Below are 22,415 nucleotides of genomic sequence, written 5' to 3' on the forward strand. Positions count from 1 at the left end.
GTTCATACCAATAAGTTGAAGGTGCATCACTAACAATGTGTATCAAGGTAGGAAATTATGTAAAAGATACGAAGGAAGAGACTGTGGCTATTTTAGAATAGAGATCTCATTTAGAAAGATTTTCATTAAAATGGTTAAAATGAATGTATTTGCAGTGAGTGAAAAATGTCACTGCTGTTAAAGGGTTAACCTTGAAGCATTGTACAAGAAAAATTCATAAAGTCAAAACAAAAACTTTCATGTGTCATACTTACCTGCTTTCTCACCCTAAAGGATTAATGAGTCTGCTGGGGTTTTTCACTTGCCACTCCCTCTCATTCATTCAATAAACATTTTTGAAAACAAATTGTTTTTTTTGAGACAGAGTCTTGCTCTGCTGCCCTGGCTGGAGTGCATTGGGGTTATCTTGGTTCACTGCAACCTCTGCCTCCCAGGTTCAAGGGATTCTCCTGCCTCAGCCTTCTGAGTAGCTGGGATTAACAGGCGCGCACCACCATGCCCGGCTAATTTTTGTATTTTTAGTAGAGACGGGGTTTCACCATATTGGCCAGGCTGGTCTTACCTTGTGATCTGCCTGCCTTGGCCTCCCAAAGTGCTGGGATTATAGGCATGAGCCACCATGCCCAGCACTTTTTTATTGAGTACCTGCACCGATGAATAAGATAGTGCCGACTTCTAAGCAGTTTACAGATTAGTAGGAAAGAGTGTAAATAAGAAATCGTTACTGTAAGATTAGGTCACAGCCTTTCCAGAGGTGATTTTTGGGTTGAGTTTCTTAGGACCACAAGGAGTTAAGTGCGGGGGACAAGCTGGGGAATGGCATGGCGTGGAGGGAGGTTGTTAGGAAATTTTAAGCTGGGAATACTTTCAAGCCCAAAGGCGGAAGGTGGAAGAGTAAGTACTGGGCTGCTTTTCCTTCCAGCATCTTTTTCTAATTATAAGCCACTCCTCCTTCAGCCTTGCTGACTCCCTGCCCCACCTAGAGGCGATGTGGAATCGCGAAAAGGCATGGGCAACTAGCCAGAGGGGCCAGAATGTTACTTCGGCCCCTGGACTAGAGTGTGATCTTGGGCAAGTTGCTTATCTCCTGTGAGCCTATTTTCTCATCTGTGAAATGGGGATAGTGGCACTTTGGTTAAATGAGAGAATGTAGGCCAAGTTCCTGCCTCAACTCATTTAGATTTTCCTGCCCCCCACCTTTTATTCAGTTGTTTTGGAAATTATATTCTTTCTCCTTACAACTTTTCCCATTGCTCCTCTGATCTCCATTTTGGTATACTTTTTCAAGCATCCCCACTAAGAAGGCTGACTATGGGGGACGGCTGCACCAAGCATGGCTGGAAAAGATCACAGCTGGAGAAGAGCACAGAAAATTCTCCAAGTGGCTAGGATGTGCCCAGCTTTCCTTCCCTGTTCCCTGCCCTCCCCTCCCCCTTTCCTCTCAGATTCAGAACTGTTGCTCCCAGGGATCCTGGGCTTTTGTTCTCTGGAAGCTTAAACCACCACCTGTTTTGCCTTTATTGTTTAAAGGGTATCTCCTGTTGTCTACAAACTACCACAGGTTGAAACGGACAAAACTTAAAGGCAGCAAGAGCTAAGTATGGTACTTCCTTTTTTTAAAAAAAAAAAAAAAAACCCACTAATACTAAAACATCAACGCTTTTCCATTTTCTCTTTGTTTTTTCTTTTCTGAGGTCCCCCCCAACACTAACTACCCCCTCTTTACTTGTTGGTCCTACCATTAGTACTAATGAAAAGTTATCTTTAATATTAAATATAACTTATTTTATGTCTGTTTTCCTTAGTTTGAAGTTCTTACAGTCTGAGGTATCCTCTAAAGCAATTTCTCAAACTGAATATGCGTAAGAATCACCTAGGGATCCTGTTAGAACGCAGATTATGATTTAGAAGGCCTCCGGAAGGGCTGAGCTTTACCTGAGCTCCCAGGTAGCCCTTGCTGCTGGGCCCTGGACCACACTTGAAGTAGCAAGGCCTTACAGGGTTTAGAACAAATAAAGTGCACACAAACACACACACAAAAATGGTTGCTGGATGATGCTTTGGTCTCTCTCTCTGTATCTTGGGCTTTTCTTCAATACATCTTTTTCCACATTTTCTTATGCATAATTTATAGCCAACACCTGACAACTATTCCGTTGTGTAATTACTTAGTTGTGCTCTTCCTTCCCCTTTCTTAGTCACCAGTCTCACTGAGAAATGGGTCATTTCGTGAGTACTCCACTTACCCCCAGCCTCTTTCTACTATTATTTACCTTGAAACATCAAGAACTGGTTAAATAATCATTTTTACCCCTTTCTTGCTCAGCAACCTATAGTAGCTTCCTACTACACACATTAAATTCAAATTTAGAATGAGAAGCTTCAAGACATATCACCAACCCTTCCTTCTCCTTTGGCAGCCAATTTCTCTTTTTGCTCCACTTGGAACTCTCCGTGTATTGCCCATGTATAGTTTCTCGAAACTCCTTGCAGGACATTTTACTTTGGGACTGTCTTCTTTCATTCCTATTTAAAGACATGCTGTATTGCTTTCAAAAAATTCTCAATTTTTACCAGCTCAAAACAACTTTTCCTAATTCATTTCCAGTTGAGTCCCGTATTTAAAGCAGTATTATCTAGGTGCTAATACGTCTTATTATTCTTATTTTTATATCTTAACATTCTGTTTAAAAATATTTTCAGCCTCTCTAAAGGATCAAAAAATAAAATAATCTTTAAAATCCCTTGAAAAGCATTTTAAGAGAGAAAATATTTGAGGTTTAGTAACACTTATACATTGTACCACCTACCAGCTCCTATTCTACTAGGGAGAAAAAATTTAGATGCAGCTAAAATTTAGTTAGGGCCCGAACCCACATCCTATCTAAAAGATTTCTGTTTTCCTGTCATTGTTTTCCACCCTTCGCATTTTGCATTCGGTAGGGTTGCATTTTTCTTAATAGTTCTTGGTGATTCAAATGTAAAAGAAATCAAATAGGGCTCTCTCATATTACAATTTCAAGGAAAAGGAGACTACAAGGCCCATTCAGCGAGGTGCAAGAGGCCTACATGCAGCACACCCTGCAACCGCCGCATGCTCCAATTTCATCTTTGGGTTTTCGTACAGCTCCTCTTTTTTGGATGATGCAAACCGCGCAAAAGCAGCCTTCAGGCCTCCCCACCCTGGAAAACGATACAAGAACATGAAGCTTTACTGCCAGTTTCTCCCTAACACGCAGCCAAGGGATACAGGCCCGGATACCCGCCCCCAAACCGCGTCCACAACAATCATTTCCTCCCTCCCCGCCTTTTACATACAGTACACATACAAATACACACACGCAGAGAGGCCAGCAGGGGCGGGCCGGGCCCGACCACTCTGCAAACCGCAGGGGGAACTTGCGGCAGGCCGAGCTATTTTCGCCCAGTCCTTTCTTCTTCGCTTGCGTCTCCCTCTCCATCTGCATGCACTTGTTACATGAAAGCGAACTTGGGGACCTAGGGTTTTCAGAAAATCGGCTTCGCAGCCACACGCCTTCGCCGGGTGCTGCATCATCCCCCCTCTCTCGGTAAGCAGGTGGTCGCGCCCCAGTGCTAGCGGGCGCCGAGCGGGAGCCGCGCGGGAGCAGCGCAGCTACGGCGGCGGCAGCGGCGGCGCGGTTGCGATTCCGAGCCGTTGAGACGCCTCTGCGGCAGCTGGTGGCGCAGGTGGCTTGCGTGGACGCGGGTAAAGGCGACCGGCCAGCAACCGCAGCGTCGGCGCCCGCGGCCCCGGCAGGTGAGCGGGCGACGGGGATTCGCCCCGCCCCCCCTCGGTGGCCTCGCTCCTGGCTGTAGCGGAGAAGTGGACGCGGCCCGCCCGGGAGCCGAGGGGGCCGAGGCTGCAGTCGCTGGGCAGCAGGTTGCGGGGGAGGCCTTGCGTGGGCGGAAGGGGGCCGCTCGCCTCTCGGAATCCCTGCCTTTTTCTCTCCCATGCAACCCCTCCCTTCTAGGGCTTAAGCCCGGTGGAAAAAGCCCGGAGAAAGATGGGGCGAGCGGACGGGAGATTTCGGGCCGGGCAGCATCCCCGCCTCAGGTGGTGGCGTCTCTTCGGTGGCGGGGCGGAGGACCTGCCCCGGCGCGGAGGCAGCGCACTGGCGGGGGAGGAGCGGGAGGCGGCCCTCCCTTCGCTCTGCCACCCCCACCCGCCGGCTCCCCTCCCCCTCCCCTTGCGGCCCCTCCCTTCGGGGTTCTTCGCTTTAACCGCCCTCGGTGCTCTCCCTGGCAGGCGCGTCGGGACGCCCCGAGGCATCATCCCCCGCCCGTGGGCGGCCAGTGTCCGCCGCCCGCATCCCCGCGCCGCCGCATCTCCTAGCCGCCTCCCGGGCTTCGGACCCCCGGTCTCGCCCCCGAAACATGACTCGCGATTTCAAACCTGGAGACCTCATCTTCGCCAAGATGAAAGGTTATCCCCATTGGCCAGCTCGAGTAAGTGATTTGTAGCCCTTGCGCTTAGCAGTGCTACCCTCTTCCCCGGAGGCCTGCTGCCCACCGTGTCTCTTCATTTTTTCCTCTGTCCTTTCTCTCCCTCGCTTTAGTCTCATTTGTAACCTGATTTTTCACTTTAGTTTTTTACCCAATAATCTCCCATGTAATTATAAAAATTCAGACGTTTCTACATACCTGTGTATTTCTCTATGGTTTATTGGCCGACTTGGACAGATTTTTTTCCTAGGAAATACTTAAATACGTTACTAGTTAATATTCCATTGTAGGTGAAATAATGAAGAATGAATTTGGTTTAAAAATTATTGAAACATTGACATTTCCGTAATTTTGGATCAAGTACAAAATATCTGGAATTTGTGCAGATTACACACAAACTCTTGGATGTCAGAGAAGTGCGTATGTGGTTAAATTGCATTTACAGGGTTTTTAAAAAAATACCTTGTACTTGATGAGGCCTTCTGGATTTGCTTGTTTAATACAGAGATTCAGGACTGGATATTCTTGAAAGTATTACAGTAGTTTAGCACCGAGGAAGGGCCAGAAAATTCATTTCCCCTTTTTTATTTGAGGTGTTTATGACCTTGAAGAAGTTGTTTTACCTTTTTGTTTCCAATAGGCAAAAAGGAGGTGTGGACCAGATTCCTGAGTTCACATCTAGTGGTACAGAGAAATGATTAAGGACCCAGGATGTTTTGTGACATTTAGGAATTGAGACTGTTTAAAGACATACGCTCCATTTTTAGAAAAAGGGGTATTTTTGTTTATGGTGGTACCCAGGCTCTAAAACAGTGATAAATAGGACCTAAAATATGTTGCAATCCATTAGATTGGGTAAACTCGAGATCCTTTAAAAATATACTTATATGGTGTTCTGAAGTTGTATTTTTCCAAGCCATTTATTTTCGACTAATTTACTCTCCTTTGAAAATGTTTCTTAAAAATAATTAAATTCTATAGTTTTAGTTATGTCAGCAGGGAAGAGGAATGGGGGAACACACCCATTAGATAACAGAGTCCTGTCTAGGAGTTGAGAGTGCCATCCAAGTGTAAAATGATCACTGTTCCTTGACTTTCTTCCATCTAGCTGCTCTACGTAGACTCCTGTTCACAAGTTTCCTTCCAAAGCTTTTTTCCTTGCCTATAAAGTCTGCCTTTTCGGTGCAGTCTTACTTGAACAATCCTTAGTCATAATCCTTGTCTATATATTTTACTTTCTAATCTATTCCTTTCGTGATAATCTTTTGTTTTAATTCTTACTCTGTGTATGCTTTGACTTCCAAGTATATTGTGAGCCTGAGGGCAACAACCTTAAATGGAATTTCTTTATACCCTCCACAGCCTGTAGTACATATAATGCACACAATTCACGTTCAAATGGAGCCTAGGGAAACTGATCAGGTTTAAGGCCCCTCTAATATACTTTTTCATGATTATCGAGGTATCCTTGTTTATTTTGAGGTGTTTGAAAATCTGAGGTTGTCTAATACATCTGTATTCTGATTTGCATGCCACAGTGCAGTTGAAAGCCAATGAAATGTTTTAAAAATCTCCCAAATCACCCTCCCCACGCTCACGTTAAGTGACTAAGAGTGCTACTGAAAATAAAATAGGGTAGCCTTTGGAAGACCACAGTGTTTTCCTTATTTAACAATTCATTTGGATTGGAAGGGAAGTGTTTGTCTTTTCCCTTTTCCCCGTCATTTTGTTCTGAGAAACAGCTGCATTTAGTTTTGGTGTATTCTGTGTCCAACAATGATTTCCTTTTTCTGTCTTCATTAGAAATTTGAAATCTTTGCTGTAGAGAGTTTAGAGTACATATTTAAAGTCTGAGCTGTAAAGGTGACACCTCTTGTTGCAATTTTTGCTTTAACATTTATGTCTACATGTCCCAGACTTTAATTTTTAAGTCTTAAACATTCATGTACATAATCCTTTACCAGTAATAATCATTTAAAAAAAGTCGAATTTTGCCTGGCATTTGTTAAAGGCTATAGGTGCTAGGTATTTGCATAAACTCTTAAAGTTGTTTGCTAGCAGAAAGAAGCATATGAACTGGGTTAACAGAAATTATATCTTAAGGGATTAAGCATTTTTGCAATTATCGGGACCTTCCCACAAAGTTCAGATAACAGGTGTGATCTTCATCATATTGGTGGGGAAATAGGTCCCTAGAGATACTGGGTGGTAATGATTCTGTTGATGTGTGAGAGCCTTTAGACTTCCCTCACAAATAACCAGTTCAGTCATCCTCATGGTCTTTTCTGCAACACCATAATGATTACAGAGGGGATAGTAGGTCCTATAATGGTCAGCCCCCTTCTTAACAAAGTCAGCTGATTTTCAAAAGACAGAGTCTCACTCTGTCACCCAGGCTTGAGTGCAGTGGCGTCATCTTGGCTCACTGCAACCTCTGCTGCCCAGGTACAAGCGTTTCTCCTGCCTCAGCCTCCCGAGTAGCTGAGATTACAGGCACCTGCCATCGCGCTGGGCTAATTTTTGTATTTTTAGTGGAGATGGGGTTTCACCATATTGCTCAGGCCGGTCTTGAATTCCTGACCTCATGATCCACCAGCCTCAGCCTCCCAAAGTGCTGGGATTACAGGCGTGAACCACCATGCCTGGCCGACATGTTGTTAAATTTTAGCTAGGTAGTACTGCTTTAGTCCTGAGGTCTGCTTTTCCTTTATTGATAAGGGAAAGTAACAAGTATTATGGATATATTAGATGTGATAGCACCTGATGATTTCTGCCTTACATAATTTAAAAGGTTGAAAGAGCAGTGAAAAAGGAACAGCTAGCCTCATGTGATTCAGGCATATTAGTGAAGGATCTTTTCATAAGCTTTTCAGACTTCGGGAGGTACTAATTTAAACTTTTGTCAATGTCTGCTTTTACATTATTCTGTTATTTGTATAGATTTCCTGCAGAACTAACATTTAGGGTTGTCAAATAGATTCAGACTCCTTACCTGAAATGATGATATGATTAATAATTCCAAATTTTGGGATTTTAGGAAGGCAGGGAGAGTACATATACCATATATTTTGCTTCTGGTGTGGTCTGGAATAGCACATGATAATCTTAATTATCTGCAAAGAACAGTGGAAACAGTAGGTGGACAAAAGAAATGACTGACACCCACAGTGTCAGTCCAGGTTTTGCCACCAAATGAGTTTTAACAGAAATTTTGGTTTTCAGAGTTTCTTGGGTTTCAGATTTGGGGATAGGAGATTATGGGCCTGCAGAACTGGTCCATTTTATAACAGATCCTTTTTGGATGTTTTGCTCTCGTTTATTCAGATAAATGTTGAGGTGTGTGTGTTTTAAAATATTTTAATTTTTCTCACTTTTCTTTTAGGTAGATGAAGTTCCTGATGGAGCTGTAAAGCCACCCACAAACAAACTACCCATTTTCTTTTTTGGAACTCATGAGACGTAAGTCCTGTTAGCTTTAAAGGCAAATCAGAGCTAATTTAACAGGGTTATTGGGCAGTGGACATTAATTCAAGGGGGAAATAGTAACGTAATAGGAAACTTTAAAATCTTTGAACTTTGGAAAGAGCCTTTAAGTCTCTATTTTTAAGGTAGTGTTTACAGATGCTGTGGGTTTATTTTTTATTGGAATTGATATTTCCTTAACCAAAAAGGAAAGTAGAAATTCTCTCAGCAATAAGAATGATTGATGGATGAAAATATATAGGGAAAGTTTTAATAAGTTATCTAATATTCCTATGCAGTAAGTGCTTTTTATAAGGACTACTTGGTACCTAATTTTTGGTTTTATGATATCAGATATACAAACTGTGTATATTGTGGGGAAGGTGAGAAGAGGAAGTCTAGATAGTTCCCTCCTTGTGTTTATATCGTCCCTGAAGCTCTGCTGCCTCTGATGGATATGTGGGCAGAGAACTAATGTGGTGAAGCAAATTTTTCAAAAATTGCAGCTGAATGTTGAAGCATGTTACTGCCAAGTGCATGGGATCACTCTGGAGGCCACCATTAATTTCCCAAAGAATATTCCTATGTACTTATAATTTAATGGCCTTGCAAATACTATATGATCTGGTTGATTTTGGACTTGAAGTTTGGAGTCTGTCATAATTTTGGTAGTGTTGTTTACCTGGGATGAGGAGAAACAAAACTATTGCTATTCTGATTAGAATTACCTATTCCTAAGAGTGGCTACGATGGCAATATTTGGTTTAATGTTGCTTAGCTACTGTATAAACTTTCACACAATGTCTTTAATAGCTTTATTGAGATGGAATTTACAAAGAAGTTCACCTGCTTAAAGTGTGTAAGTCAATAGATTTTAGTATATTTACTATCATAACCTATTGTTGATCACTTTCCCCTCTCCAACCCTAAACGACCACTAGTCTACTGTCTGTAGACTGACCAGTTCTGGATATTTTATTTTAAGGGTATAGTACAATATTTCATAATTAGTTTTTTAAAAAATACAACTTTGGATCCAGAATTGATTTGGCCTTCATCATAATTAGAGTTAGGTTCAAGTGTATTCTATGTATAATAATAGAATTTTTAAGAAGTGATAAATTTCTGATTCCATGGGATACTCTAAAGAAACTCTTCAGTAAATTTAGTAGAGGACAAAGGTATCTTTTAATGGAAAATTGTGCAGTGTATATTAGAGTAGGGCTTTTCAAAGTGTGTTGTCAGGTCTAGCACCATTAGCATCTCATGGGAACTTTAGTTAAAATGTAAGTTCTTGGCTTCGTGTGGTGGCTCATACCTGTAATCCCAACACTTTGGGAGGCCAAGGCGGGAGGATCGCTTGAGTTAGGAGTTCGGAGACCAGCCTGCAGCATGGTGAAATTGTGTCTCTACAAAAAATACAAAAATTAGCCATTCGTGGTGGCACACATGTGGTCCCAGCTGCTCCGGAGGCTGAGGTGGAACCGTCACCTGAGCTGGGAAGGCAAAGCTTGCAGTGAGCCAAGATCTCACCATTGCAGACCTTGTCTCAAAAAAAAAAAAAGGTTCTTAGGCCTTACTGTAGACCTACTGAATCAAGCTGTGAGTGTGGAGCCAAAAATCTGTTTTAACAAGCCTTCCAGATGATTCTGATCTGGAAGTTTGGATTCTGATCTGGAAATTGAAGTTTGGAAATACTGTGGTAATGTGAGTGGACATTCCTTAGCATTTTTCAGTTTTATAAGCTTAGAATTCTTTAATTCTGATTTTTGTCTGAAATGGAACAGATTTTTTTTTTTTTTTGAGGTGGTGTCTTGCTCTGTTGCCCAGGCTGGAGTGCAGTGGCGCGATCTCCGCTCACTGCAAGCTCTGCCTCCCGCGTTTATGCCATTCTCCTGCGTCAGCCTCCCCAGTAGCTGGGACTACAGGCACCCGTCACCATGCCCAGCTAATTTTTTGTATTTTTAGTAGAGATGGGGTTTCACCATGTTAGCCAGGATGCTCTCGATTTCCTGACCTCATGATCAGTCTGCCTCGGCCTCCGAAAGTGCTGGGATTACAGGCGTGAGCCACCATGCCCAGCCTGAAATGGAACAGATTTTATACTTCTGTATATCCTTATAGTCTTATAGAACACACAGTCCCTTCTTACATTACTATTTTAAATTCAGAAGAGGAATGATTATCCCTTCCCTAGCATTTGAAAGGATTTTCACATTATAAATATATGTACTTTTTTTTTTTTTTTTTTGAGGCAGAGTCTCACTCCGTTGCCCAGGCTGGAATGTAGCGCCATCTCGGCTCACTGCAAGCTCCACCTCCCGGGTTCATGCCATTCTTCTGCCTCAGCCTCTTGAGTAACTGGGACTACAGGTGCCCGCCACCATGCCCGGCTAATTTTTTGTATTTTTAGTAGAGATGGGGTTTCACCGTGGTCTCGATCTCCTGACCTCGTGATCTGCCCACCTGCCTCCCAAAGTGCTGGGATTACAAGCGTGGCCTGGCCAAATATATGTACGTTTTAAACCAAAGCAAACTAAACCAAGTAACTAAACTTAACTGTTGTTTAGTTAATAGGTAATTAGGTAGTTAATGAAGACAATGAATTACTAATAATTCAAGAATTTAGGATATATTCAAGGAATTCAAATGTATTTAACTTTAAAGTTAAGTTAATGATACTGAATTTTCATTTCAAAATGCACTTGGTTTTTGCCTTAGTGTTCTTATATCATTTATCTTTGGAAAAGCAGTGCTGCCCCATATGTATGTTGGTCGGGCGGTGACTTGAGATTAATTTTGGGCTGGGCGTGGTGGCTTAGGCCTGTAATACCAGCGTTTTGGGAGGCTGAGGCGGGAGGATCACGAGGTCAGGAGTTCAAGACCAGCCTGGCCAATATTGTGAAACCCCATCTCTACTGAAAATATAAAAATTAGCTGGGCGTGGTGGTGTGTACCTATAGTCCCAGCTTCTCGGGAGACTGAAGCAGGAGAATTGCTTGAACCCAGGAGGCAGAGGGTGTGGTGAGCTGAGATCATGTCATTGCACTCCAGCCTGGGTGACAGAGTGAGACTCTGTCTCTAAAAAACGAAAAAGATTAATTTTTGGAAACTTAAGTTGCTGATGATCTTTTTTCCCCTCAAAATTTGGGAGGGTAGTTATTTGAAGGTTTTTTTTTTGAGATAAGTCTCATTCTGTGGCCCAGGATGGAGCACAGTGGTGATCATAGTTGACTGTAGCCTTTTAACTCCTGGGCCCAAGTGATGCTTCCATCTCAACTTCCCAAGTAGCTGATACTACAGTAGTTGACTAATTTTTGTATTTTTTATTATTATTATTGTTGTTATTATTTAGAGACGGAGTCTTGCTACATGGCCCAGACTGGTCTCCTGGGCCTGGTTTCAAGTGATCCTCCTGCCTTAGCCTCCCAAAGTGCTGAGATTACAGGCTACTTGATTTTTTTTTTTTTTTTTTGAGATGGTGTCTCCTCTGTTGCCCAGGCTGGAGTGCAGTGGCACAATCTCCGCTCATTGTAACCTCTACCTCCCAGATACAAGCGTTTCCCCTGCCTCAGCCTCCCAAGTAGCCGGGATGACAGGCACCCGCCACCACACCCAGCTAATTTTTGTATTTTTAGTAGAGATAGGGTTATCACCATGTTGGCTAGGCTGGTCTCAAACTCCTGACCTCAAGTGATCCACCTGCCTTGGCCTCCCAAAGTGCTGGGATTACAGATATGAGCCACTGTGGCTGGCCTGTTTGAACTTTTTAGTTTGGATTTTGCATAAGTAGTTTAGTCTGCTAGCCAGGAGTTAGGGAGATGGGATAGTAAGAACATACAAGAAGAAAGGGGTATTTGGAAAATTGTACTAATTCATAACTGATTTATAGATTAAGATTTTTTAATTGTTAATTTAGAGCAGAATTCTTTTGTAACTGCATTCTTTTCCTGGCCTACAAACATCTGATTTTACTTAAGACATTCATAGTAAATGTTCAGCGATCGAGTTTTGAATATTAGACAATGAGCCCTAACTGTGACCGTGTACTAGATATTTTAAACGTAACATATTCAAGCAGATTTTTAGTAAGTGGGAATGACGTAGACTCAATTCTTGCTGAAGCCAAGTCTTGGTATTATCCTTGATTACATATTACAGTCTTTCCCCTTTCTACATCTAGTCAGTCAGCAAATCTTCTTTTCCTTTCAAATGCATTCGGATCTGTCCACTCTTGATCATCTTTGTGTAATTCAAGTCCATGTGTAATGACTTCTGTAAATAATGTCCTAAGCTGGGCACACTGGGACATGCCTGTAGTCCTAGCTACTCAGGAGGCTGAGGCAGGAGGATCCCTTGAGCCCAGGAGTTCAAATCAGGCTTGCAACATAGTAGGACCCTGTCTTGGGGGGTAAAAAAATTAAATTTTTTTTTTTACTTACTTACTCTATGTTGGTTTCAGTTTCCACTCTTCATATACAGTTGGCCTGCTGTATCTGTGGGTTCTGTATCCATGGAGTCAACCTGTCACAGATAGAAAATATTTGGGGGAAAAAGATGGTTATGGCTGTACTGAATATGTATAGTTTTTTTTCCTTGTCGTTACCTTAATGCAGTGTTAACAACTATATAGCATTTACATTATATTAGGTATTGTAAGTGATCTGGAGATGATTTAAAGCAGTGGTGGAAGACATTTTTTCCGCAGGGGTTTGGGGAGATGGTTTTGGGATGAAAACTGTTCCACCTCAGATCAGCAGGCATTACTTAGATTCTTATAAGGAGCACTCAGCCTAGATCCCTCGCATGTGCAGTTCACAATAGGGTTTGTGCTTCTGTGAGGATCTAATGCTGCCACTGATCTGACAGGACACAGAGCTCAGGTGGTAATGCCTGCCTTCTGCTGTGTAGCCTGGTTCCTAACAGGCCACGGATGGGTACTGGTCCTTGGCCCGGGGACTGGGAATCCCTGATTTAAAGTATATGGGAGGGTGTGCATTATATATATGTGCTGTTTTATGTAAGGGACTTAAACATCCATGAATTTTGGTATCTGTAGGCGTGGGGGAAGGATAATCCACAATCTTACGGATACAGAGGTACAACTGTCTAGTCAAAGAGATCTTTATATCCCAATTAGATCATGTCATTTCACTGAAAACTTTCAGTGACTCCCTATTTTAACATTAGCAATGAATCAAAACCAAAAACTACCTACAAATGCTATTTGTAAAACCCTATACGAACTAGCCCATGCTTACCTTTCCAGCCTTATTACATTTTTCACCGCTTATTTCTGTTGTACAAATAAGCCTCATCTTGTCTCAGGTCTTTTGTTTTCCCTTTGCAGGAAAGGTTATGCCATCGAATATTTGAAGTCATTTAGATGTTAGCTCACATCCTCCTCCTCGTGTTTATTTTCTCCATTGCAACAATGACTGAATTTTTTTTTTTCCTTTTTTCTTTTTCTCACCCACACTCGAAGAGCTGGATCAGCAGGGACCTTGTCTGTCTTGTCATCATTAACTTAAGTGCCTGGCACTTAGTAGCTGTTAAATAAATATTTGGTGATTGAAAGCTTCGTGCACTAGATAAAGTCAGTTGTTGATTATGCATCTGCTGTCCATTAGCCAACGTTTATGTAGAGTTTAAGACAACTAGATCAGAAGTTTGTTTTTGAATCCTGACTGCCACTTACCTGCTATATAATCTTGGGCAGGTTACTTATATTTGTGTTTTTTTCTTTCTCGTTTGTGAAGTGGGGATAATAATATCTTGCCTCGGAATTATGGGATGCTAGTAAGACATGACATGAAAAATGCTTAGAACAATGCTTGGCATGTATTGAAGACTAAATAGCGGCTATTATTTGTTTAAAATGTTCAGCTTTGGCAAACTTATGTTTCATTTTGGGAACAAGACTTGTGGGGATTTACCCATTTTTCTAAGACTTCTACTAGTAGTATTTATTAAGTTGAAATGCAGCTCAGTTTGAGGTTTGCTGACTTACCTTTGCTAATTGAGGGAATATTCCTATCTAGCTCTATATCTTTGAAGTCTAGAAAATTTAAATAAAGATATTTTGCTGTTTTTTCCTCCTTACTGTTCTTAATTGTCTTAATGCAAAGAAGTTGGGTGCTTAGTTTTAGGAACTTTAAATATACATCACAGGCTGTTTTAAAACCCATCTAATTTATAGTTTTAGGAGTGAAGGTCAATGCAGAGGTACTGATAGTGGTCACAAGAAGAAAATAATGAATCATAGGATAGGGTTTTTTTCTTCTACGGTAGTTCTATACAAGTTTCATAGCTGCATGTATTGGTGTGGGACTTGTATGATTTCTCTTAAATTTTACACCAAATAATGAGATGAACTGTTTATTCATCTCTTTTTTATTTTTTATTTTTATTTTTTGAGGCAGAGTCTCACTGTCGCCCAGGCTGGAGTGCGGTGGCAGTGGTGCGATCTCCGCTCGAAGCAAGCTCCGACTCCCAGGTTAATGCCATTCTCCTGCCTCAGCCTCCCTAGTACCTGGGACTACAGGTGCCCGACACCATGCCCAGCTAATTTTTTTGTATTTTTAGTGGAGACAGGGTTTCCCTGTGTCAGCCAGGATGGTCTCGATCCCCTGACGTCATGATCCGCCCACCTTGGCCTCTAAAGTGCTGGGATTACAGGCGTGAGCCACCACGCCTGGCCCTATTGATCTCTTTTTACCAGCAGGTTCATGACTAATAGTGCATGCATATTCAATTGTCTGTTGAATCATTTTTCTATTATAGAATAATACATGCTATTATAAAATATAAAATATTTATAATAAACTTTCATATTTTGTGATTTAGTAATGTAGAAATGAAGCAGCAAGTTAGAATTAATATGTTGTTAAAAATGGGATTTTTCTGTTTAGCAATATTACTTGGCAACAGTTATTGTTTTGAGCTTCATATATTTGGCTCTGATAGGATTTCTGTTTTGTATATGTGACTCTTTTTTTGGAGACAGTCTCTCGCTCTGTCACCCAGGCTGGAGTGCTGTGGCGTGATCTTCGCTCACTGCAACCTCCGCCTCCCGGGTTCAAGTGATTCTCCTGCCTCAGCCTCCTTGAGTAGCTAGGTTTATAGGCACGCGCTACCAAGCCCAGCTAATTTTTGTGTTTTCAGTAGAGACGGGTTTCACCATGTTGGCCAGGCCGGTCTCGAACTCCTGGGTTTGAGTGATCCTCCCACCTCAGCTTCCCAAAGTGTTGGGATTACAGGCGTGAGCCATCATGCCTGGCCTGTGACTTGTTTCTTTTAAGAGTTCTAGCCGGGCGCGGTGGCTCAAGCCTGTAATCCCAGCATTTTGGGAGGCCGAGATGGGTGGATCACGAGGTCAGGAGATCGAGACCATCCTGGCTAACATGGTGAAACCCCGTCTCTACTCAAAAATACAAAAAACTAGCCGGGCGAGGTGGTGGGCATCTGTAGTCCCAGCTACTTGGGAGGCTGAGGCAGGAGAATGGCGTAAACCCGGGAGGTGGAGCTTGCAGTGAGCTGAGATCCGGCCACTGCACTCCAGCCTGGGTGACAGCGATACTCTGTCTCAAAAAAAAAAAAAAAAAAAAAAAAAAAAGGGTTCTAGTTGGGTAACAGCTGAATTTTTGTGTGTGTTCTTGTGGGTATACATATTACTTACAAAAAATGAATTAACAGAAATAACTGCTTTTCTCTGTTTATAAATCATAGGAAAATAGGGATGCACATGTGTACACTTAGGGCTTCAAAGTGTGTGCCATGTAAGAAACACATTGTAGGATTTGAGTTGCCTCAGTATTACAAAACTAGTATTGAATTCAGTTAATGATTTGCAGTTTTCTTAGGATGTTTTACATTAGTCTTGACTCTTACAAGCTTTGACATTGGTGTTTGAGGTCTGAGTTCGTACATACAGAGAAATAGCATGAATATTTTATTCGGAGATGTTTCAAAGACTGTATTACAGTGGTCAAAGGAAAGCCCAAAACCTCTTTAAGGAACACTGCAAGTTAAGACTCTGCTGTTTTAATAGGTAGATGACCTTGCCTGAGTCTGTCTTTTTGAATTTTAGTTTTCTAATATTTAAAATGAGGTTTTGGTGATCCCTCAGTTTCCTTTCAGCTCTGAAATTTGGTAGATAAGTTACCTTGAATGTGTATCTTGTTAAAATTTTTAAAAATATAAAAGGAAACAAATCATTTTTATGCCTATTTTTAGAAATAACCCCTAAACCTGGTAGTATTTTGGTGTATTTTTTTCAAACTTGTCTATGCATTTTTTAAAGGAGTTTCTGTCGTATATAGTTATGTCCTGCTTTTGTGTGCATGTGCGTATTAAGCATTTGGTATGTTATTTTAAAATGAAATGCCTTGAAGAATGAATCAGTCAGACCTACTGTTAACATTTTGATATATTTTATTTCAGACTGACTTTTACAATTTTTTGGTATTTGCTATTATGTATAATTATATCCTGCTTTTACTTAGCATATTAAGGATTTTTTTATATGTAATTTTAAAGTGGAATGCTTTGAAGAATGCATCAAAACCACAGCTGCATAAGGTTGTACCCTTGGGAAGTAGTATAGTGATGTCTCGAAAAACTAATCTGGTTCATTGTTTACCAAACCCGTAGGACTGTGTGCCCAAGGAAGATTTTTTTTTTTTCATCTTCTGTCATTTTTAAGTCTCATTATGAGCTCATGAGTCTTGAGCATATCTTTGACCTACTTCCTCTTAGTGTTTTTGTTTTGTTTTGTTTTTTGAAATGGAGCATCACTCTGTCACCCAGGCTGGAATGCAGTGGCACAATCTTGACTCACTGCAACCTCTGCCTCCTGAGTTCAGGGGATTCTCCTACCTCAGCCTTCCTAGTGGCTGGGATTACAGGTGCCTACCATCATGCCTGGCTAACTTTTATATATTTAGTAGAGATGGGGTTTTGCCGTGTTGGCCAGGCTGGTCTCGAACTCCTGACCTCAGGTGATATGCCCGCCTTGGCCTCCCAAAGTGCTGGGGCTGGGATTACAGATGTGAGCCACCATTCCTGGCTTGACCTACTTACTCTTTTTTTTTTTTTTTTTTTTTTGAGACGGAGTCTCGCTGTGTCGCCCAGGCTGGAGTGCAGTGACCGGATCTCAGCTCACTGCAAGCTCTGCCTCCCGGGTTTACGCCATTCTCCTGCCTCAGCCTCCCGAGTAGCTGGAACTATAGGCGCCCGCCACCTCACCCGGCTAGTTTTTTTGTTTTGTATTTTTTAGTAGAGATGGGGTTTCACCATGTTAGCCAGGATGGTCTCGATCTCCTGACCTCGTGATCCGCCCGTCTCGGCCTCCCAAAGTGCTGGGATTACAGGCTTGAGCCACCGTGCCCGGCCGACCCACTTATTCTTAGAATTTATTGTGAAGATAGATGTAGAGATTGAGCAATATGTTTATTACAGCAGTGTGATTTTATAATATAAAATTTGGTATGGAAAATGGCCCAACAGTAGGTTTAGCTATTCAGTGAAGTACTGTGTAGGTGTTGAGTAATTGTTGACATAAAAAGATACTCATCTTAGGCCGGGTGCAGTGGCTCACGCCTGTAATCCCAGCACTCTGGGAGGCCGAGACGGGCGGATCACGAGTTCAGGAGATCAAGACGATCCTGGCTAACATGGTGAAACCCCGTCTCTACTAAAAAATAACAAAAAACTAGCCGGGTGAGGTGGCGGGCGCCTGTAGTCCCAGCTACTCGGGAGGCTGAGGCAGGAGAATGGCGTAAACCAGGAGGCGGACCTTGCAGTGAGCTCACATCCGGCCACTGCATTCCAGCCTGGGCGACAGAGTGAGACTCCATCTCAAAAAAAAAAAAAGATACTCATTTTAATTTGAAGAGGTCTGCTTTTGAGTACGTTTGTATCATATACATTAAAATTGCATAGTTGTATATGTATATATACAAATAAGTGGGCTGAAAACAGATTGAGTTAGTGAAATTATGGATTAGTTTTCTTTGATAGGATATGTTATTGTCAAAAACTATTAACAGCTTTATTCAAATATAATTCATTTCTCCAAAAAGAGACCATGTATCCATTTACTTTCCATTTCTACCCAATATTCTTTCCCACCTTGGTCTAGGTGGCAGCTAACCTCCTTTCTTCCTATTCTGGGCACTTCATTATAAATGGAATCCGCCGGGTGCGGTGGCTCATGCCTGTAATCCCAGCTGTGGCAGGCGGATCTCGAGGTCAGGAGTTCGAGACCAGCCTGGACAACATGGCGAAACCCCATCTCTACTAAAAATACAAAAAGTAGCCAGGCGTGGTTGCGCATGCCTGTAATCCCAGCTACTTAGGAGGCTGAGGCAGGAGAATTGCTTAAACTTGGGAAGCAGAGGTTGCAGTGAGCTGAGATCGCGCCACTGCACTCTAGCGTGGGTGACAGAGCGAGACTCTGTCTAAAAAAAAAAGATGGAATCCTAGAACAAGTGGTCTTCAGTGGCTGGCTTTTCTCACGTAGGATGATGATTTTCAAGGTTCATCCATGCTCTCGCCTGGATGTGATAGTGCATTATTACTTTTTATTGTCAAATATTCCATTATATTGAGTTACCGTATTGTATTTATTCATCACTTGATAGACATTTGAGTTATTTTTACTTTTGGCTTTCATGAATAATGCTGTGAACAATTGTGTCGAAGTTTTTTTGTGAACGTAAGTTTTCATTTCTCTAGGAGAAAATTCCTGGGTCAGATGTAACTTCATGTTTAATATTTTGAGAAACTCTCAGACTTTCCAAATCAGCTGCACCGTTTAACATCCAACCAGCAATTGTATGAGGGTTCCAGTTTCTCCACATCCTTGCCAACACTTGTTATTACTTGTTATTTTTTGGCCGCCTGAGTGGCAGTGAGGGTGGTATCTTGTGATTTTTGATTTACATTTCCTGAATAACTTAATGATGTTGAATTATGTGAACTAAAAAAAAATGTGCAAATTTAAAAGTTTTCTGTACTTATCATGAATTTACATTTGTAAAAGTCTTTCAGTTGGAAGGACACAGTTAATTTTTGGTATATTAAGATTCGTGAATTTATGTATGACATCAGTTGAACCGTAATGGTTAATGAAAGGTACAGGGCCGGCCGCAGTGGCTTATGCCTGTAATCCCAGAACTTTGGGAGGCTGAGACGGGCAGATAATGAGGTCAGGAGATCGAGACCATCCTGGCTAACACGGTGAAACCCCATCTCTACTGAAAATAGAAAAATTAGCCAGGCGTGGTGGCGGGCGCCTGCAGTCCCAGCTTCTCGCTTGGGAGGCTGAGGCAGGAGAATGGCGTGAACCCGGGAGGCGGAGCTTGCAGTGAGCCTAGATTGCACCACTGCACTCCAGCCTGGGCGACCAAGTGAGACTCCCTCTCCAAAAAAAAAAATTTGTGAAAGGTACAACTTGTAAATCTGAATCTGGGAGTAGGAGTAAGGGGTGAATTTTTTAAAAAACTTACTTAGCAAAATTAAAAACCAATTGTAATGAAAAGGTACGTGTAAAATGAGGTGGTGTGAATAAAGCTAAATGTAAACATTACATTTTATGAATAAATATAGTTTCATTAATACTTTGTGTTAATAAACCATTTTGCTATGTCTTTTTTTTTTTTTTTTGAGATGGAGTCTCGCTCTGTCGCCCAGGCTGGAGTGCAGTGGCCGGATCTCGGCTCACTGCAAGCTCCGCCTCCCGGGTTTACGCCATTCTCCTGCCTCAGCCTCCCGAGTAGCTGGGACTACAGACGCCCACCACCTCGCCCGGCTAGTTTTTTTGTATTTTTTAGTAGAGACGGGGTTTCACCGTGTTAGCCAGGATGGTCTCGATCTCCTGACCTCGTGATCCGCCCGTCTCGGCCTCCCAGAGTGCTGGGATTACAGGCTTGAGTTTGCTATGTCTTAATTTTGTGAGACAAAGCTCAAACAAAACAAGACCAAGTAATGATATAATGTCACAAAGAAAGCAGGAATGGCAATACTGCTGTTTGTTAAAAGTGGAATTTAGGCCGGGCGCAGTGGCTCAAACCTGTAATAGGCAGTCCTTAGCTTTACATAGTTCCTGTAGGCACAAATTTCAATTGCCATGACTTAGCTAAATAACAGTCCCCTAACAACATGGTTAAAATTTCACCTACCCTGCCGTATTAACTGTAATTGCATCAACTACAAAATTTGCTGCTAGTCTTTCAACCCACAAATTGAGATGTAAATTACAGGTGCATATAATGTCACTTCCAAAGTTTCTTGGTGATTGGTCACCGTGCATCAGTTTCTCAAAATCATGCACAGTGGGATGTATAGTTGGCCTCTCTCTCCTAATGATGTCCCCATGTGACAGTTTACCAAAATAAATGAGGAAATTGATCATCAAAGATGATAGTGCAGCAAAAATCATAATGCTAGATGGGAAATTTGAATTTAATATAAATGGAATAATAGAATAAATAGCTTACCTTGTAAATATAGATGGTTTGCAGTTGGACAGACACTAATTGTCCAGCCAGAGAAACTTAGTGGAGGCAAGCTTATCAGCATAAATGAAAAAGGTAGTTGTAATGGAAAAGATGAAGATATCCTATTAGTAGAGGTGATACCAACAAAAAACATTGAGGATATTTCACAACACTGAAAGCATGAAGGGTAAAATATTGGAATCTGATCCAAACTTAGAAAGGAGTATAACAATTTGCCAAGGCATAGAAGATAGACTCATGCCATATCATAATTAGTATCACTAGAAGGCGGCAAGCACTGTTCAAACTATTCTTTTTTTTTTTGGAGATGGAGTCTCGCTTTGTCACCCAGACTGGAATGTAGTGGTGCGATCTCGGCTCACTGCAACCTCTGCCTCCTGGGTTCAGGCAATTCTCCTGCCTCAGCCTCCCGGGTAGCTGGGATTACAGGCATGTGCTACCACGCCCAGCTAATTTTTTTGTATATTCAGTAGAGATGGGGTTTCACCATATTGGCCAGGCTGGTCTCGAACTCCTGACCTTGTGATCCACCCGCCTCGACCTCCCAAAGTGCTGGGATTAAAGGCGTGAGCCACTGCACCCGGCCCTGTTGAAAACTATTTTTTTTTTTTTTTTTTTTTTTTTTTTTTTTTTTTTTGAGATGGAGTCTCGCTGTGTCTCCCAGGCTGGAGTGCAGTGGCGTGATCTCGGCTCACTGCAAGCTCCGCCTCCCGGGTTCACGCCATTCTCCCGCCTCAGCCTCCCAAGTAGCTGAGACTACAGGCGCCCGCCACCACGCCCGGCTAGTTTTTTGTATTTTTAGTAGAGACGGGGTTTCACCATGTTAGCCAGGATAGTCTCGATCTCCTGACCTCGTGATCCACCCGCCTCGGCCTCCCAAAGTGCTGGGATTACAGGCTTGAGCCACCGCGCCCGGCCTCCTAATGTTTTAAGTTACAGCATACTAAGTAAGTATTGGTTTTACTGTTTCGTTTCCGTATGCGTTTACGTAACTGTCAGTAACAGACTGCTTAATGTTCTGACAGTTTTTAAAGGTCACAGAACAGTTGTAACTTTTCCAATTGATTATTAAGATTGCCTTGCTTGGTCATTTTTAAGAACTGCTTTGAGGTTAAGAAAAATGATTCATGTAAAAAAATTTATGTCTATATACAGTAACTTTATGGTAGATCAGTCTTCAGTGGCTTTTAGACTTAGAGCCAGCCATACCGTTAAAAAAAAATCCACATTTGAGGTTTTAAAACATTTTCTTGTAATTATTTTTGAGGTCTTTTTCTACTCCTGAAGTTCCTGGTGACCGCAATTTTGAGCCCTTTGGGGATGTTAATTTAGTAAATGGGGGTGCTTAAGATTCAACTTCTTCAGTCTTGTTTTTAGCTTCCAAATTTTATTTTTGTCTTAAGAGTTTATACTTTTTTTTTTTTTTTTTTTTTTTGAGACGGAGTCTCGCTCTGTCACCCAGGCTGGAGTGCAGTGGCCGGATCTCAGCTCACTGCAAGCTCCGCCTCCCGGGTTTACGCCATTCTCCGGCCTCAGCCTCCCGAGTAGCTGGGACTACAGGCGCCCGCCACCTCGCCTGGCTAGTTTTTTGTATTTCTTAATAGAGACGGGGTTTCACCGTGTTAGCCAGGATGGTCTCGATCTCCTGACCTCGTGATCCGCCCGTCTCGGCCTCCCAAAGTGCTGGGATTACAGGCTTGAGCCACCGCGCCCGGCCAAGAGTTTATACTTTTAAAATAATCTCTTTACTGTTGTTTTTCAGGAGGGAGAATTTGTGTTGAATTGGTTTGTTCTGACCAGAAATATGTTTTCATGGAGATTTAACTCAAGTCATTTACTTGGAATTTGAAACCTGTTACATAAGAGGAATGTTGTACGGCTATAGCTAAATGTGTTAATTTTTGTAATTTGAGATTATGGACAGGAATTAATGATGTCTAGTAAAATCTTCAGTTTTTGATGGAATGA

At 42.1% G+C, this 22,415-nt stretch overlaps 1 protein-coding gene across 4 annotated transcripts in view; it reads left to right on the forward strand.

Annotated features, from left to right (window-relative positions):
* Positions 1-3,595: 3,595 nt before the first annotated feature.
* The window catches only part of PSIP1 (PC4 and SRSF1 interacting protein 1), a 50,677-nt gene continuing 31,857 nt past the window's right edge, over positions 3,596-22,415 (forward strand). For 2 of the 4 annotated variants that reach the window (XM_050761641.1, XM_050761642.1), the window contains exons 1-3: positions 3,629-3,778; positions 4,268-4,467; positions 7,847-7,923. In XM_050761641.1, coding sequence (XP_050617598.1) covers positions 4,396-4,467; positions 7,847-7,923 — 149 coding nt within the window. In that variant the 5' untranslated portion in view covers positions 3,629-3,778; positions 4,268-4,395. Of the gene's footprint in view, positions 3,779-4,267; positions 4,468-7,846; positions 7,924-22,415 lie in introns of all 4 variants that reach the window. The other 2 variants (XM_050761640.1, XM_050761644.1) reach the window with 2 other exon arrangements.

The sequence above is a fragment of the Macaca thibetana genome, chromosome 15, assembly GCF_024542745.1.
Source record: "Macaca thibetana thibetana isolate TM-01 chromosome 15, ASM2454274v1, whole genome shotgun sequence".
NCBI lineage: Eukaryota > Metazoa > Chordata > Mammalia > Primates > Cercopithecidae > Macaca > Macaca thibetana.